Below are 18,057 nucleotides of genomic sequence, written 5' to 3'. Positions count from 1 at the left end.
AAGTTACAGTGCCTCCTGGGAGGCAAGGTTCTTGTCAACAACTACAAAGCCAATACACCCACAGGAACACCTTCTGAGGGTCCATTCTGAAAGTATACTGAACAGCATAGATCTTTAATGTGATTTGAAAAGTCTGGAATGGTTTCTCCATGACCCACAAGTATTAGATTTTAGAATTCTTCTAAGTTTCCTTGATGCATTGATAAGCAAAGGAAACCTTGGAGGGATTTTGGTGAAGCTGTGTGCCCTTAGAAATATTACAGCTAATTTTTGACTTGGAGAAGAAAAGGAATGACTTCCAAAAGGTATTAACCATTCCACCTCATCGATTAGCTGTGAGCCTGAAATGCTCATACATGTAATGTACCTGGAAGAGGGCGAGTGGTAAATGACCAGTAAATATTGGTATTATTAGTATTACTGATTGCTAACATTTTTCCAATATTTTGTCATAGGTCATAAAGAAATTGGCAGCTCTGCCATTCCCTGCAGCTTATTGAAGATGACATTACTGCCTTAATGTAGTGCAGCCCGCAGACTGTTTTGTAAGTAAAACGTTCTTAGTTTAAGCCACTGGTGGCGGTTTTCTGTGACTTGCAGCTGAACACATCCCTAATGATACTACTTGCGTTTAGTCAGTACCATTGAAATATAGCCTTAGATTTCATTAGCACAAATAACATCCATGAGATAACCCTGATCAAAGGTGAAATTATTAACTTAACAACAAAACTGAACATATGACATTTGAAAAAAGATGCCAGATAAGTTTCCTAAATGAAGTAGAGTCTTGGAGAAACCCAGTATTCTGTGACATAAGCATACCCTCACAGAGTAAACTGTAGGGCCTATGGTTTTCTTTGTTACTACATAACTGGAAGGTTAGGAGTATGGTTCCTCATCGGTCAGCAGAAGTACAAGGTACAGAAGGGTTTACTTAAAAGAATCCCAGAGAGTAAAATTAATGGGGGCTTTGGACCCATAAACCCCTACAATCAGTAAGTACACTGAGACAACCATGCGGCTGCAGACACAGGCTACCTTTCATGAGAAAGAAGGAATGACTCAGAGGATGAAAGCAAGAGCCCAGCAGGAGCTACAGCCATGGAAAATTATTCCCAGGCCTTGAGTCCCAATGAAGGGACTGCCTATCCGTGCCAGCTGAATTTCAGAATTGCTATGGACCAGTGACTCATGAGAACCTCCTACTTCCCTCCTTTTTGAACAGTAGTGTCTATTCTGCTTATCCTGTGCCTGTCCCACCATTAAGTGTTGGTTGTATCCTTAATTCATAGGTCTTCAGATTGAGAGAAAGTGTAGTCAAGGACCTACATGTATGAAACTGTGCCCCAGATGCCTCATCCACACCTGGACCTAATTTAGATGACAACATTCTGGACTTTGAGCTGATGTTATAAAGGGTTGAGGCCTTAAGAGGGGGGATTTTTGGGGTAGGGTGAAGGTATTTTGCATGTAGGATGAGAGTAAATAATTTGAGGCCAGAGGGCAGATTGTATCAGTCTAAAATATGTCCATAAATTCTCTTTTAAGCCCTTCAAAAGGTAGACATTTAGTCCATTTGCCTTGGGTGTAGGATGGACTTAGTGAATGATTTTGAAAAAAATAGGAGAAGGTGAAAATGACAGGACAAGTCAGAAACACTATAAAGAGTAGATATGGTAGTTCCAATGGTGTTATAGTCTGGGGCCATTTGGGAAGGGGCAACTGGCCATTACAACCTAGAATTCTAAACCTATCAAAATTGTCAATTAAATGTGAGAACAGAATAAAGATATTTTCAGACATGCAAAGTCTCAGAACATTTAACACTGTTGATTACTTTTTAGGAAGTTATCTGACAATGTACTCCTACAAAACAAGGGGAAGAGAAATAAAAATATAATTAATAATAGCTAACATTAACTGAGTGCTTATTTTTGTGCCAGCCACTCTTCTGAGTGCTTTTCACGCATTATTGCATTTAACCATACAACAATTCCACGAAGAATATTCTCTCACTATTACTATCTTATAGATGAGAAAACTGTTATAAAGAAGCCAAATAACTCATCTAAGGTCACACAGTTGGTAAGTGGTAGAACTAGGGTCTAACCCCAGGTAATCTGGCTCAAGAGCTCAGGCCCTTCAACACTCATTACCTTCCGAGAGACTTATGTTACCATGAAACTATGGAGCCAAATTGGGACAGCAGCAAAGGAAAACCCAGGATGAAAGCTATGAAGCAGACCTACTGAGTCACCAGGCTAACCTAGGGCAAGAGGGGAGAAGGATCCAATAAGACAACTCAAAGGGGGAAATGAGATGTCTTCATACATGGCATGATTTGAGAGCACTGGAAGAGTGTAAGAAAACAAAGAGATGCAATCAGGAAATTAAGGAAAACCAAAAAATATCCATAAGATGGTCTTAGTCTGAATGAGCCAACTAAAATATGGCATGGTTTAAAGTATTGATGGAGCACATAGAAAAAGAATCCATTTCACCTTGATGCTAGAGCTGTCCTCATTCAATAGATCCAAGGGTTGCAAGGAAGGATGAGTAATTCTAAGATTTGAATACTATTTACATAATCACAATAATGTAAACCATTTATTGGTTTTCAAGTTTTAGAATCAACCTATGAACAATCTAAAAGAGACTTAATTGCAGGCAGAATAACAATGTTAACAACCATGACAAATGAAGTCCAAAGCTGGGGCACCTGGGAGGCTCAGCTGGTTAAGAGTCTGCCTTCGGCTAAGGTCATGATCCCAGAGTCCTGGGATGGAGCCCTGTGTCGGGCTTCCTGCTCAGCAGGGAGTCTGCTTCTCCCCCTCCCTTTGTGCTCTCTCTCTCAAGTAAATAAATAAAATCTTTTTAAAAAAAAGAAAGAAAGAAAGTGCCAAAAGGATAAGGAAGACATTTGTCTTACAATGTAGGGAGTGAAAACTGACAGAACAAGTAAAAGAAATTTTAGTATCTAGTTTAAAATTACACCTTGTGATGGTTAATTTCATGTTTCAATGTGACTGAGCCACAGATACTTGGTTAAACATTATTTCTAGTGAGTCCATGAGAATGTTTCTGGGTACAATTAACCACTGAATCATTAGACTAAGCAAAACAGATTGCCCTCCCAAATACTGGTGGGCCTCATCTAATCTACTGAAGACCTGAATAGAACAAAAGGCTGAGTAAGAAAGAGCCCACTCTCTCTATCTGACTGTCTTCAAGCTGGGATATTAGTCTTTTCCTGCCTTCAGACAGACTTGGACTAGAACATACATCATAAGCTCTCCTGATGCATGGGCTTTTGGACTCAGACTGGAACTACACAATTGGATCTCCTGGGTCTGCCCCTCTCAGCCTCTATGATCATGTGAGCCAATTCCTATCGATCCTGATTCTCTGGAGAACCTTAACTAATACACATATGGAACTTCATCCATTATGCCTGTTTGCCTGCAGATCCAGTTCCTGCACTTCTCCTGCAAACTCTATTTCCTAGGTTCCTTGCCAACTGGCTTCCAGAGTGGTTTGACCAATGGAAGCTTGACTGGAGACAGGGAGGAAGGTATAAGTTCATATATTTCCCTCTGTCTCTTTCCACTTTCTAGCAGGGATTTTATCTCCTCAGAGATTCTAGCTCTTTTCCAAGCAGCCTCTTCTCCTATATTCCCAGCTCCTACCAGGCAAGGTTCTATGTTCCTGCAGCCCTGGGGGTGGAAACAGCTTTCTGATGATACTAACTCCTGATTGCTTCACCATCCTTTGTTTGGCTTCTGGGATGTCCCATCACATGTGTAACTGTTTAAAATACCTACAGTTATTCATTTTCTGGCTGGACCCTGACTGAAACAGTAAAAAAGACAGGAATTCAGTAATATAAGTATATCAGAAGGTGAGGAGAGAGAAGAAAGGTGGTGTGAGTGAACTACATATTGTCTTCATAGAGGAAGTCAGTAGATGGTGCCTAAAATTGATAAATCATAAACAGCAGTAAGTATGGAAGAAATAGAAAACCTGAACAGACCTATAACCACTAAGGAAATTGAAACAGTCATCAAAAATCTCCCAAAAAACAAAAGCCCAGGGCCAGATGGCTTCCCAGGGGAATTCTACCAAACATTTCAAGAAGAATTAATACCTATTCTTCTGAAACTGTTCCAAAAAATAGAAATGGAAGGAAAACTTCCAAACTCATTTCATGAGGCCAGCATTACCTTGATCCCAAAACCAGACAAAGACCCCATCAAAAAGGAGAATTATAGACCAATATCCCTGATGAACATGGATGCAAAAATTCTCACCAAAATACTAGCCAATAGGATCCAACAGTACATTAAAAGGATTATTCACCACGAACAAGTGGGATTTATCCCTGGGCTGCAAGGTTGGTTCAACATCCACAAAACAATCAATGTGATACAATACATTAACAAAAGAAAGAACAAGAATCATATGATCCTCTCAATAGATGCAGAAAAAGCTTTTGACAAAATACAGCATCCTTTCTTGATCAAAACTCTTCAGAGTATAGGGCTAGAGGGTACATACCTCAATATCATAAAAGCCATCTATGAAAAACCTACAGCAAAAACCATTCTCAATGGTGAAAAACTGAGAGCTTTCCCCCTAAGGTCAGGAACACGGCAGGGATGTCCACTATCACCACTGCTATTCAACATAGTATTGGAAATCCTAGCCACAGCAATCAGACAACAAAAAGAAATAAAAGGCATCCAAATCAGCAAAGAAGAAGTCAAACTCTCACTCTTTGCAGATGATATGATACTTTATGTGGAAAACCCAAAAGACTCCACCCCAAAACTGCTAGAACTCATACAGGAATTCAGTCAAATGACAGGATATAAAATCAATGCACAGAAGTCAGTGGCATTCCTATACACCAACAACAAGACAGAAGAAAGAGAAATTAAGGAGTCGATCCCATTTACAATTGCACCCAAAACCATAAGATACCTAGGAATAAATCTAACCAAAGAGACAAAGGATCTGTACTCAGAAAACTATAAAATACTCATGAAAGAAATTGAGGAAGACACAAAGAAATGGAAAAACATTCCATGCTCATGGATTGGAAGAACAAATATTGTGAAGATGTCAATGCTACCTAGAGCCATCTACACATTCAATGCAATCCCCATCAAAATACCATCCACTTTTTTCAAAGAAATGGAACAAATAATCCTAAAATTTGTATGGAACCAGAAAAGACCCCGCATAGCCAGAGGAATGTTGAAAAAGAAAAGCAAAGCCGGCGGCATCACAATTCCGGACTTCCAGCTCTATTACAAAGCTGTCATCATCAAGACAGCATGGTACTGGCACAAAAACAGGCACATAGATCAATGGAACAGAATAGAGAGCGCAGAAATGGACCCTCAACTCTATGGTCAATTCATCTTTGACAAAGCAGGAAAGAGTGTCCAATGGAACAAAGACAGTCTCTTCAACAAATGGTGTTGGGAAAATTGGATAGCCACATGCAGAAGAATGAAACTGGACCATTTCCTTACACTACACACAAAAATAGACTCCAAATGGTTGAAAGACCTCAATGTGAGACAGGAGTCCATCCAAATCCTAAAGGAGAACACAGGCAGCAACCTCTTTGACCTCAGCTGAAGCAACTTCTTCCTAGACACATCGCCAAAGGCAAGGGAAGCAAGGGCAAAAATGAACTATTGGGACTTCATCAAGATAAAAAGCTTTTGCACAGCAAAAGAAACAGTCAACAAAACCAAAAGACAACCGACAGAATGGGAGAAGATATTTGCAAATGACATATCAGATAAAGGGCTAGTATCCAAAATCTATAAAGAACTCATCAAACTCAACACCCAAAGAACAAAGAATCCAATCAAGAAATGGGCAGAAGACATGAACAGACATTTTTCCAAAGAAGACATCCAAATGGCCAACAGACACATGAAAAAGTGCTCAACATTACTCGGCATCAGGGAAATCCAAATCAAAACCTCCATGAGATACCACCTCACACCAGTCAGAATGGCTAAAATTAACAAGTCAGGAAACGACAGATGTTGGCGGGGATGTGGAGAAAGGGAACCCTCCTACACTGTTGGTGGGAATGCAAGCTGGTGCAGCCACTCTGGAAAACTGTATGGAGGTTCCTCAAAAAGTTGAAAATAGAGCTACCATATGATCCAGCAATTGCACTACTGGGTATTAACCCCAAAGACACAAAAGTAGGGATCCGAAGGGGTACGTGCACCCCGATGTTTATAGCAGCAATGTCCACAATAGCCAAACTGTGGAAAGAGTCAAGATGTCCATCGACAGATGAATGGATAAAGAAGGTGGTATATATATATACAATGGAATATTATGCAGCCATCAAAAGGAATGAGATCTTGCCATTTGCAATGACGTGGATGGAACTGGAGGGTATTATGTTGAGTGAAATAAGTCAATCAGAGAAAGACATGTATCATATGATCTCACTGATATGAGGAATTCTTAATCTCAGGAAACAAACTGAGGTTTGCTGGAGTGGGGGTTGGTTTGTGAGGGATGGGGTGGCTTGGTTATAGACACTAGGGAGGGTATGTGCTCTGGTAAGCGCTGTGAATTGTGCAAGACTGTTGAATCTCAGATCTGTACCTCTGAAACAAATAATGCAATATATGTTAAGAAAAAAAAAAAGAAGAAGAAGGTAGTGGGAGGGGAAGAATGAAGCAGGGGAAATCGGAGGGGTAGACGAACCATGAGAGACGATGGACTCTGAAAAACAAACTGAGGGTTCTAGAGGGGAGGGGGGTGGGAGGATGGGTTAGCCTGGTGGTGAGTATTGAGGAGGGCACGTTCTGCATGGAGCACTGGGTGTTATGCACAAACAATGAATCATGGAACACTACATCTAAAACTAATGATGTAATGTATGGGGATTAACATAAGAATAAAAAAAAAAGCAGTAAGTATATTATTTAGAATTACGACGATAACCAACAAAAGAATAAAAACCTGAAACTGTTAAAAGTGTTGCCTCAAATTATGGAGACAGTAAAGAGACCTGTGGTTGCCAGAGACGGGGGTGGGTGGGGCAGGCGAGGGAGAGATGAACAGATGAAGCATAGCGAATTTTTATGGTAGTGAAACTATTCTGTATGATAGTGAAATGCTTAGAAACATGACATTATACATTTGTCAAAACTCACAAAACTGCACAACATGAAGCATGAACTCTAAGATAAACTATGCACCTCAGTTAATAATAGTCTTGGGGCGCCTGGGTGGCTCAGTCGTTAAGCGTCTGCCTTCGGCTCGGGTCATGATCCCAGGTTCCTGGGATCGAGCCCCGCATTGGGCTCCCTGCTCCGCAGAGAGCCTGCTTCTCCCTCTCCCACTCCCGCTGCTTGTGTTCCCTCTCTCGCTGTCAAATAAATAAAATCTTAAAAAAAAAAAAAAAAGTCAATATTGGCTCAATTGTAACAAATGCACTACACTAATGCAAGATGTTTATAATAAGGGAAAATATGTGTTGGGGGGGCAGGAGGGAGAACAGGGGAACTCTCTGTACTTTCCAGTCAATTTTCCTGTAAACCTAAAACTTTAAAAACTAAAATCCCTTAATGAAAGGAAGGAAGGAAGGGAGGAGGGGGTGGAGGGAGGGAAGGAGGGAGGAAGGGAGATATCTAAAAGCCATGGAGGAAACTCAAATACATATTACTAAGGGAAGGAAGCCCATCTGAAAAAGCTACATGCTTTATGATCCCAACTATAATGACATTCTGAAAAAAGCAAAACTATGGAGACAGTTAAAGAGACCAGTGGTTGTCAGGGTTTAGGGGGAGAGAGGAAGTGGTGAATACGTGGAGCCCAGGGCATTTTTAGGGTGGTGTAACTATTCTGAATAACACTGTAATGTTAGATACATGACATTATGTATTTGTCAAAACATTAAAAACTATACAACACAAAGAGTAAATCCGAACATTAATGATAATGTGCCAATAATGGCTCATCCGTCAGTTATAATAAAGGAACCCACATTAATGCAAGTATTAGTAATTGTAGAAACCCATGGGGGTGGGGAGACTACTTTCTGCGCAATTGATCTTTAAACCTAAAACTGTCCTTAAAAAAAAAAAAAAAATCGCCTGTTTAAAAAAAAGTGTTGTCTCTAGGGAAGAGGTGTTTGTGGGTGGAACAGAGCCTTTTTTTTTTTTTTTTTATTGCAGTCCTTATGTGCAATTTAAGGTGTGTTTTTCTTTGTTGGTTTTTTTTTTTTTACATTTGTATACATTACTCGGATTGAAATGTTTTAATTAAAAAAAAAAAATCTGTTTACCTGTCGGGATAGCTAAAATGAAAACAACCAAAGACAGCAAGTGTCACGAGGCTATGAACTATCCCAAATTCTCAGGCACTACTATAGAAGTTCGTGTAACTTGGTATAACCACTTTGGAAAACTGTTTGGCAGTATCTTACCAAAGCTGATCATTTGCATAACATGTGACCCAGCAAATTCACTCGTAGATTAATACTGTTTTAAAGAAATGTTCACCAAAGGACATGCTCTATGATGTTCACTGAAGCTTTATTCATAATTGCCCTAAACCAGAATCTACCTAAATGCCCATCAAGAGTTACAGAAACACTGTAGATTATTCACACAGTGGAATTCTACACACCAATGAGAATAAAGGATTTAGAACTACATACAATATCATGAATATCACAAACATAATTTTGAGTGAAAGAAGCTAGGCATAGGACCCATAATTCCATTTCTATAAAGTCCAAAAACAGGCAAAAGTTATCTATGCTGTAAGAAGTCAGAATAATTGTTATCCTCAAGGGGAGATAGATTGTGACTGAAAGAGGCATGGGGGGGAGTCCCCTGGAGTACTGGTAATGCTCTGGGTTTTTTTAATGAGTGCTGGTTCTACAAGTATATTGAATTTATGCAATTTCATCAAGCCATGCTTATAATACTTTTAATATATGTACATTTTATATGTATATGTTTCAATAATTTCATTAACCTGAGAATGTAGACCCCTAAGTCACACCCTTTTTTCTCTACTCTATTATTTAAAGACTATATACTTGAAAAAATCCCAGGAGAGAGAAATATACATACATTTTACATAGTTAATTTCAGTACTTGGCAGAATCTCAACCTTAATATTTCTATAAGTACTTTCAAAAGCAAGAGAGGTCCGGTTTTGAGTCCAGTAGAATACTTAGTCGAACTTGCTGGGGAGCCATACTGATTGGTGTTGTTATGAGTGTTGCCTTCCAGTTGGGCTGTGGATATGTTCATCATGTTATAAATTACAGTTTAGGGTGACATTTTACTAAGACAAGTGAGTGCTGACGGTGAGAAGTCATTGCTCTTGCGAAATCTGCTATCAGGCTCAGTTTTGGGCTTCTTACCACTGGATAACATCCATCTAGGGAAATTCTTTTTGTGTTAATTTCAGAAACTGCAACTTTGGCTTGCTCACCAAGTTAGAATATGTTGTTATTCTTTGTGCTGGGAGGAATCAGAGCTAAGTTACAAGCATTAGACCCAAAATCTAAAGATGAGTGTGTCAATGCTTCAAATGTGGGGATATTTTTTACTTTTGGTAATAACGTTCTGCTGTTTCAAACCTAACTATTGCACTCATTCATTTCCTTTAACACAGGAAGTACAAAGCTCACACAAATTGATTCTACGTTAGTTCTGTACATGTACACTAACATCATTACTGGGCTTACTCCAAGTGAAAATTTAGTGTTGAAATTTGGCAAGTTTTTTTTTTTTATTAAGATTTTTTATTTATTTGCGAGAGAGAGAATGAGAGACAGAGAGCATGAGAGGGAGGAGGGTCAGAGGGAGAAGCAGACTCTCTGCCGAGCAGGGAAGCCCGATGCGGGACTCGATCCCGGGACTCCAGGACCATGACCTGAGCCGAAGGCAGTCGCTTAACCAACTGAGCCACCCAGGCGCCCAAATTTGGCAAGTTCTTGATCAGTAACTTTAATCTATTACTTTTATAAACTCTCAGATAGTTTAATATACATAACAGGTTATTTCGAAGATCTTTCAGAAATATGGTAAAAGGGCCTAACATTTTTAAGAAAGCCTGGAAAACCTCCAACAATGAAAACTACCTAATAAATCAACTTAATCCAACCTCCTGCTGTCCCTGCCTTCCATTTAATTCACCCACAAATTGCCTTCTCATAATTTGTCTTTTGGGTTTCCCAGACCACACCCTACTTTCAGGATGCTAAACTCCCAAAGGACCACTCAGCATATAATATATATATATTATATACATGTAATATATATATACACACACTTATTCTCAGCACACGTCTCCAATTAATAGCATTTATTAAGCATTTCCAATGTGTTCCCCCATTAATATTCTTTTTAATCCTTTCAATAACCCAGTGGTTTCCTTTACTAACCACATTTGATACTTGAGGAAACTAAAGCACAGAGCTTTTTTGTAATTTACCTAAAGTTCTAATGCTTGTAAGAGGTAAAGCTTTAATCCCAGCCCAGGCAACGTGAGTCACAGCCATTACACCGCCGCCTCCAATTATCGGTAGGAACTCAGATACAAAGGCAAACTCAGACCACGCAGTACTGTGAATCCCGCCCTTGCTAGCACTCCACTTCTACCCTCTAGACTCTAATGAAAAATTTGGCTCTATTCTGTAGAACAGCCTTTACAGCTGCTACTCATATAGAGGACGCCTACTTTCTTTCATAATAAGAAAAAACGTGAGCGTTAGACCTTTTATCACCACCACAGCAGGATCGGGGTCAGGACTCAATATTGACTTTTGATGAGTTTTTAAAGTCTTTACTGATGGCAGACTGGGTAATGGCTTGGGTTTGGGCATGAAGCACTGTCCTGGACATTCACTAGATCGTCAGAGTTGATGTAACATTGACTCCCAAGATAGCATAAAACAGGTTATCTCAGGACTTCCAGGATTCTGAAGTCCACAAAAGAAGTCAAAACATCATATCGTAAAAATGCTTTCCAATTCACATGCAACCATAAAATCCCGTTTCAAAAACTTTCAACATCATTAGAAAAACCAGACACTGTATATTCTCTAAAATTTATTTACAGTTAATAAATTAAAAAGAAAAGTACAACCAAATTGTAAATCTTAATCATATGCGCACATCAAACTGTCCAAGAAAACAATTCAGTTCCATTACAAACAATTGCCTTCTAATGCACTTAAGACATAAGTCTATCAAAAAATATTTTAAACACATCAATAAAGTAAATATTATGTATATATGTCCATTAAAAAACACCAATTTAAAGAGTGCTGTGGCAATCCTTAAAACAACAAAAAACTTTGAGTTCAAAATTGCTCAGATTTTTTTGTATTCAAATATTTTTCATGTGTTTTTATTGAATAGTTTCCAGAAAAATAGTACTATTGTTTGCACATAGCAAATCAGTATGTGTCAGCCACCAGCTTAAATTACACTTGCCCAATCAGGTACTCAAACTTGGACAAAATAAATACACACCACAACAGTGACACTTTGCACTAACAACAATGACGCTTGCCCTCAACAATCAGAACATTACTGGATTCGGTAAGGAAAAATAAGTTGCTGGTTGACAAGGAGGAGGATAAAAATGACATCAGGAATTCAAAAGGTTATTTGAGGTGCCGGTCACCATATTTAGGCACTCAAGATTCAATAAAAGCATAGCAAGGTGATAAACTTCCTCCTAGCTTCCCCCTTTACTTGTGCCATATGAGATATAAAGGTAAGAGAATGAATCAAGATCATGGGATTTCTTTCAAAAAACTATATACAAGCTAAGCTACAGACTCTAGAAGACAGTTAAATGAATGCCTCACCATAAAGGCCACTGTGCCAAGTTCCTTTTCACATTCTGCCCAAAAGTATCCATAAAATACTTTCATTTTCCTATTATATACTCATCAACTATATTAGTTGTTTCTTCACATTTTATAAGTTGTAAAACAACTAACTTTAGCAAGGTTTTGCTAAAGAAAACTTGGCAAAAATAAAGATTTGTTTACATCTTATTTCACAAACTAGAAATGGCATGACTTTTCAATAGACCAGATAAATAACATACTGAATTTAGGATGGGCAATCAGATCCGAACTGAAATCAGATAGCCCAGATAATCCAAAGCATTTATGCAAGTTCAAGTGCACTAAAGTAACAAGGCATACGAGGAAAAAAAGAAGATTCTCAGTTAAAATAAATGCATGGTGTCAATGGTTATGTTTCGATTTTGTGCTGAGCAAAGTTATCCTCCCAGCTACATCTAATTTGAAAATCCTCTGGGAAGCTATCTAGATAAGCTATATGTTGAAATTACATTCTAATATGGCCATTGGATTTATTTTTTAATTATTATAAAATTATATACAATAGTGAAGTGGTACAAATACATATTTTCCCCTCAGGTGCTAATTAGCTAAAAAAGTTAACAATTTGGGAAGAGGGGAAGAAAACCCTATGCATTTAAGTACAATTGGCAATGGAAGCTAATAACCAAAAGAATACATATAAGCTTCCTATCACACAAATATAATTTAACACTCTCCATCTTCTAAGTAATTATTCACTTTTATTTACTCATGTGACAGTATTTGTAACAACACATTATCATTGAGTAGTGAATAAAAGAATATGAGGCTTACTGGGAAACTGGCATAAAGTCATATATTTATCATTTTTTTTTTTTTTTACAAAACAAGAACACTGAAATTAAAGTCACAAAACTCCTACTATGAACTATTAAACTTGAAAAATTCATTTCAGAAAGCTATGCCATTTGAATTCTAAAAACACAAGAGTCAAAATCGCAACTCTCATTATTCCCCTAAGAAGCTGCCAAGCAGAGAGAAACCTTAATATTGAAGATTTCATATGTCATGTTCCAGCCTGGTATGGGTGGTTCCATGGCAGAATACTTAAATTTGAAATAATAGTGGTACAAAATCACTACTTGACCCTTTAGATATTGCAGTAAAATCTGGCTGCGGCACCACTGGCTAAAAACCATTAAGTCTTGCTGCCACCAATGACCAAAGGCACTTGGATAATCAAGAATTCCACACTGGGCCATATGATATAAACACTATTATAAAAGTGTAAAAGAAGGGTCAGTACTCTGTGTGGCTCGCCTGTTCAATTCCTGTGGTCTTCGGCTGTCAAACAAAAGACCTATAACTGCAAACATAATTATGAATGGAAATAAGATAAAGGAACTCCTGGAGCAAAACAGTCAACTAATTGTCATGATGTTTTTAAGAGTGATGGACAGTGATCTGGACATTTCTTGTTATCCAACAACAAAAACAAAAACAAGGAAGGAAAATCCATTTTGCCCAAAGTTAACTTCGACCAGTTATTTGATACCAAGAAATGCCCCACCCCTCTAGTTCATTAATACTTCTGAGAATTCCAATGGGTATTCCGTTTGGCATTTTAATCACAGCGTTTACACATACTCATTTTGCCTATGCGACTTCCATTTTAAAATAAATTATCCTTGAAATATTCCCAGATCTGTATGTTAGACTAGTACAAGGAGGCCAAATCATTTCCAATGGGATTCCATCCATCTCTTTAACCAACACCAGTTCTTTGTAATTCACTCATTCTTTTGTTTTTTATCACAAGCCATGTGGTTTCAATGCACTTTAAATTTTATTCAATTAAAAAGAATTTAACAAGTCAACTTTTCCTAAACAAAACTTTATGAGTTTCTACCATTTCCTTTAGGAGCTCAGTAAATATAAACATTAAATTTCAATATAAAATCTTTAGAAACACCTCAAAAATGTTTGAACAGTTGTACTTTGCATCTCTTTGTTTGTAATCACTGAGCCCATGAAATTCAAAGCCATACAAATCCTTACACTATTAACAGTCATAAGCTTGAATTTCTTAGAAAATATCCTTGGTCAAAGCTTTGGAATCCAGTTGAAATTCGGAAACGAGTGGGATTCAGAATACCCTGAGCACAAACTAGTGCAACACCTTTCAAAAAAACATACTCGACCTTTCCTCCAGAAAGAGGGGTGGCAGTCAAAAAAGAAAAAAGGGGGGAGCAGGGAGGCGGATGAACAGCAAGTAAATTCTAGCTTTAATTACACAAGCACGAAACCAAATTCCTTTGGAAAAAGAATGACTTCGGAGGACTTCCAGACCAGTGAGGTAGAGAGTCCAAAAGGGGGAAAACGGATGTGCCCCTATAGTCCTGGAGACGTCTCAATCTGGGGTTAGGAAGAAAGGGGACCTCCCTCGCGGGTCCAGCTGTCTCCTCCCTCCGCAAACCCGGTGCTGGGAGGCAGCAGAGGGCACACCTGCCCCGGAGTCCCAGACGGCGGCGCCGCATCCCGAGGACGCGGGCCGGGAAAGACCATCCGGTGCTTCTTCGCCCGTAAAGTGCACTAGGGGACGCGGTCCAGGCCGGATCTGTAAACACTCGACTGTCACTTGTTCATCCCTCCAGGCGGAAGCCGTCCCGGGGCGGAGGGGCGGAGGGCCGGGGCCGTGCCTCACGCCCGGGGCACCGGGAAGCGGCGAAGCCTCACCACGGGTTCCAGGTTCACTCGCAGGACTTGGCGCGCCCGGCGCCGCGCCGCCGCCAGGCTGCGCTCGCCCCACACGTCGCCGCCGACGCGGATGGTGGGGAAGGTGGTCAGCGTCGGGGTGGCCGCCCTCCAGATCTCCTCCAGGGTGCGGCCCCCGAAGCAGGGCCCGGCGGCCGCGGGCTTGGCGGGGCAGCTGTCCTCGGGGGCCGCCGGCGGCGGGGACGGCGGGGGCCCCCTCCGGCGGGCGGCGGCCGCCCGGGCTCCGCGGCGCCTCCTCCTGGCCGCCGGCCTGCGCGTCTGGCCGCGGGCGGCGGGGGGCGGCGGCGGGTCGGGGACCAGGGCCCGGCAGGAGGAGTAGCCGTAGACGTCCTTGCTGCGCAGGATGTGCGGGGAGAACTGGTGCTTGAGGCTGCAGAGGAAGCTCCAGAGCTCCGCGTCCGAGCTCATGAACTCCGTGCTGCGGGGCATGAACAGCTTGAAGGCGTCGCCCAGTGCCTTGGTGCTGTCGGCCAGCGACAGTTGCGACCGCGAGTACACCACCTTCTCCTCCCGCGCCTCCAGCTCGGCCCCTCCTCCGGCCCTAAAGCCGCCGCCCCGGGCAGCCGGGGCCGGGGCCGCCGGGGGCCGGCGCCGCCGCCTCTTCACGCTGCGCCGCATCGGAGGCCGCTCGGGGCCGCCCGCGCTCGCCGGCTCTCGCCGCCGCCGCCCCCGCCCGCGTCAGGCTCCGCGGCGGCGGCCGCTGCTGGCGCCTCCGGGCCGGCGCGGCTCTCGCTACTTTTCTCGCCTCGGCCGCCGCCCCTCCCCCTCCGAGGGCGGAAGACGCGGGTGAATATCCTGCCGCCCGGTACAAGATGGCGGCCGGCGCCCACCCCTGGGCTTTGTCATTGGACGGCGCCTGGCCCCCTGGTTTCTTTCTTCTCCTCTCTAGCCTCCTTTCGCCCTCTGCCTTTCTTTAAATGTGCCCGCCTCGGGCCCCTCCCACCACAGCCCCGACTCCACCCATTGGGTGCTCTCAGAAGAGGGGCGGGGACTAATGGGGGAGAGGCCAGTTCCTGGAAGATGGTGCTGGGGTGGGTGGTGGTGGTGGCCCTTGAACGCCGGTCAACAGTTGGGTGGGTATGTGGGGAGGATGCCATGTCTACAGTAAGAGGTAGACTTCAGCTCCACCTTGGGGAGAGTCCGTCTCAGAGTGAGTGGGTGCATTTGTGGAGAGTCCGCCTCAGAGTGAGCGGGTGCATTTGTGGATGGTGCATAACAAAGGGAGACCTGCCCAAATGCTGTCCCTCCTATCACAGCACGGGAATTGGGGGTAAATCTAGACGGAATGGGCCTTTCACTGTTCCCTTCCAAACCTTCAAAGACCTCTTTTGGCATCTTCATCCAACTCTTCCCTCTTTTGGCCCTGATCCATCTCAGGCAACCAACAATAATCCAGAGTCATTCAGGTAATATGGGCAGCATTGGTGAGATTATCTCCTTCTAGACAATGGAACCCTCTTCATATTTAAGAGATACTCTGCTTATCGGGAAAGCAAAGCCTATTTGCTTGCTCAGGTTGATCAGAGATCAATTACAACAAAGCCATTCTCCTTAACGAAAATATCCATGTTTTCAAATATGTAGTTCTTCCTAAATGACTGCACCTCACTTTTCATTTAGTTTCAATATGTTCATTTGCAGCACCATCTCTATCATTCAGAAGAGATGCAGCATCATAATCAAAAAAGTTCTCTTGATAATAATACATTGTTAAGAACACATTCCCTTCTGTGTTTGAAGGGAGGACTATGAATGTTTAGAGAGTAGTGGTCATTCACTAGTCGTCTTTTCTATCCTGACTGGCACTCTAATGGGCACTCCATGTTTGCTAAGTAAATCAAACAAAATACTGCTGATTATTTGCAATGAGGTGAGAAAGAAGGATATAGTGAAATCGCTTAGAACAGCATAATTTTATATTTTACATTTATTATGCAATTTTCTCCTAACACCCTTAAATTTTTAAGGTTAAAAAAAAATCAATACTTAGAACTTTAAGGTAAGCATGCAAATTTTACCCTTCAGTGAGCATCTTATTTTGCAGTAGAAAACTGATAAAGCACAGAAGTTTAGTGATTTGCATATAGTTGCTAATAGTTCCCTCCCATATTTGAGCTGAAAGATACCAAGTTCAGTCTCCTTATTTCACAGATGAGGAAATCTGGACCCACAGAGGTTCAGTAATACAGCTTGTTGATAGCAACCCCGGGACTATGGTTTAGGTTATTGGATTCCTAACCTAGTGATCTTTATATTTCACTGGAGGCTTTTCAAATTGTGCTGCCCAGACTCAGAGGTTCAATAGAAAATGCTTAATGCATGAGTGAAGTGACCAAGGGACAGAGCTGTACCCCTATTTCTACTTCAACTCTATCCAGAATGGAGCAGTTTTTATCAGTCTTGTATTGGGCTAAACAGATATTTTGTTTGAACCAGATAATATGTTGTTTGTTTCATTTGAAGAAAAACTAAACCAAAACTATTTTGAAAGGTGTTTCTCTACACCAGAGCACCCTCCCCACACAATGGGTTTATGGCAAAAACAGAACTTTGTGTCAGGAGCCAGTTCTCTGCCTACCAAAAATCATGGTAACTTTCTGAAGAGAAAATCATTTTCCTGGAAAAGCACACCTGATCTCAGACCAAGATTAAGGAGCCAATTACCAGCTTCCTGAGTCCTTATAAAGAAATGATATTATAACCTTTTCTATCACAATTAGTTTTCTTGATTATTCTGGGAACACATAGTAATGTGAAATTTGAATAACTTCCATTGGAATGCCCCTGCAGACTGACAGAAAATCTCACAGAGTGAGCCAGCAGAATGATAAGGGGACTTCATAATAAAAGAAGAGGGTAAAATAAGGATTTATGTACTCCTGGCTTCTCATATTGTTTGTTATTCCCTTTCTCCCATGTTAATCATATTATAAGTACTTCAGGGTCTTTTGCCACATAAATACTTAATAGGCATCTATACAAACTTACAGATTTGACTTCAATTAAGAGGCTAAATCTTTCTTTAATGCAATTTTGATTCTAAGAAAACATAAGATTTTAACAAATGGCAAAGTATTAAACAGTTCCTTTATAATCCATGCTCATTTAATTTACTTAAAAATAAAATTATTTTTATGTAATATTTTTAGGAATTAGTATCATGTTAAATTGCTTAAATTATCATATACTTCTAAATATGGCACTTGTCTGCTCTCTCTATTCTTGTTTTCTCTCTTTCTTTCTCTCTTTCTCTTACATTTCTTCTTGACCTCTAGCTTTTGATTAACTGAAATCCTTATCCATTCTCTATAAGTAAGTAAAATTTACTCATAAAGATGATACGTTTCTTCTAGTTCCTGGGACTGTACTGAGACACTATAAAGTTTATGAAAAGTGGTCAAATTAAATTT

At 40.9% G+C, this 18,057-nt stretch overlaps 1 protein-coding gene across 1 annotated transcript; it reads right to left on the bottom strand.

The window, feature by feature from the left end:
- Positions 1–12,738: 12,738 nt before the first annotated feature.
- On the bottom strand, positions 12,739–16,849 carry CCDC71L (coiled-coil domain containing 71 like). The gene has a single exon (XM_035020370.1). It carries the CDS (start codon positions 15,263–15,265, stop codon positions 14,573–14,575), a length of 693 nt encoding a protein of 230 aa, XP_034876261.1. The 5' UTR covers positions 15,266–16,849; the 3' UTR covers positions 12,739–14,572.
- Positions 16,850–18,057: the final 1,208 nt, after the last annotated feature.

The sequence above is a fragment of the Mirounga leonina genome, unplaced genomic scaffold (genome assembly GCF_011800145.1).
Source record: "Mirounga leonina isolate KUSES-001 unplaced genomic scaffold, KU_Mleo_1.0 Mir_174, whole genome shotgun sequence".
NCBI lineage: Eukaryota > Metazoa > Chordata > Mammalia > Carnivora > Phocidae > Mirounga > Mirounga leonina.
This window is presented reverse-complemented; position numbering and strand designations above follow the sequence as displayed.

What these genes read in the sequence shown, in the direction of transcription:
- CCDC71L (XM_035020370.1), bottom strand. Translation starts at nt 15,265, where the DNA reads ATGCGGCGCAGCGTGAAGAGGCGGCGGCGCCGGCCCCCGGCGGCCCCG.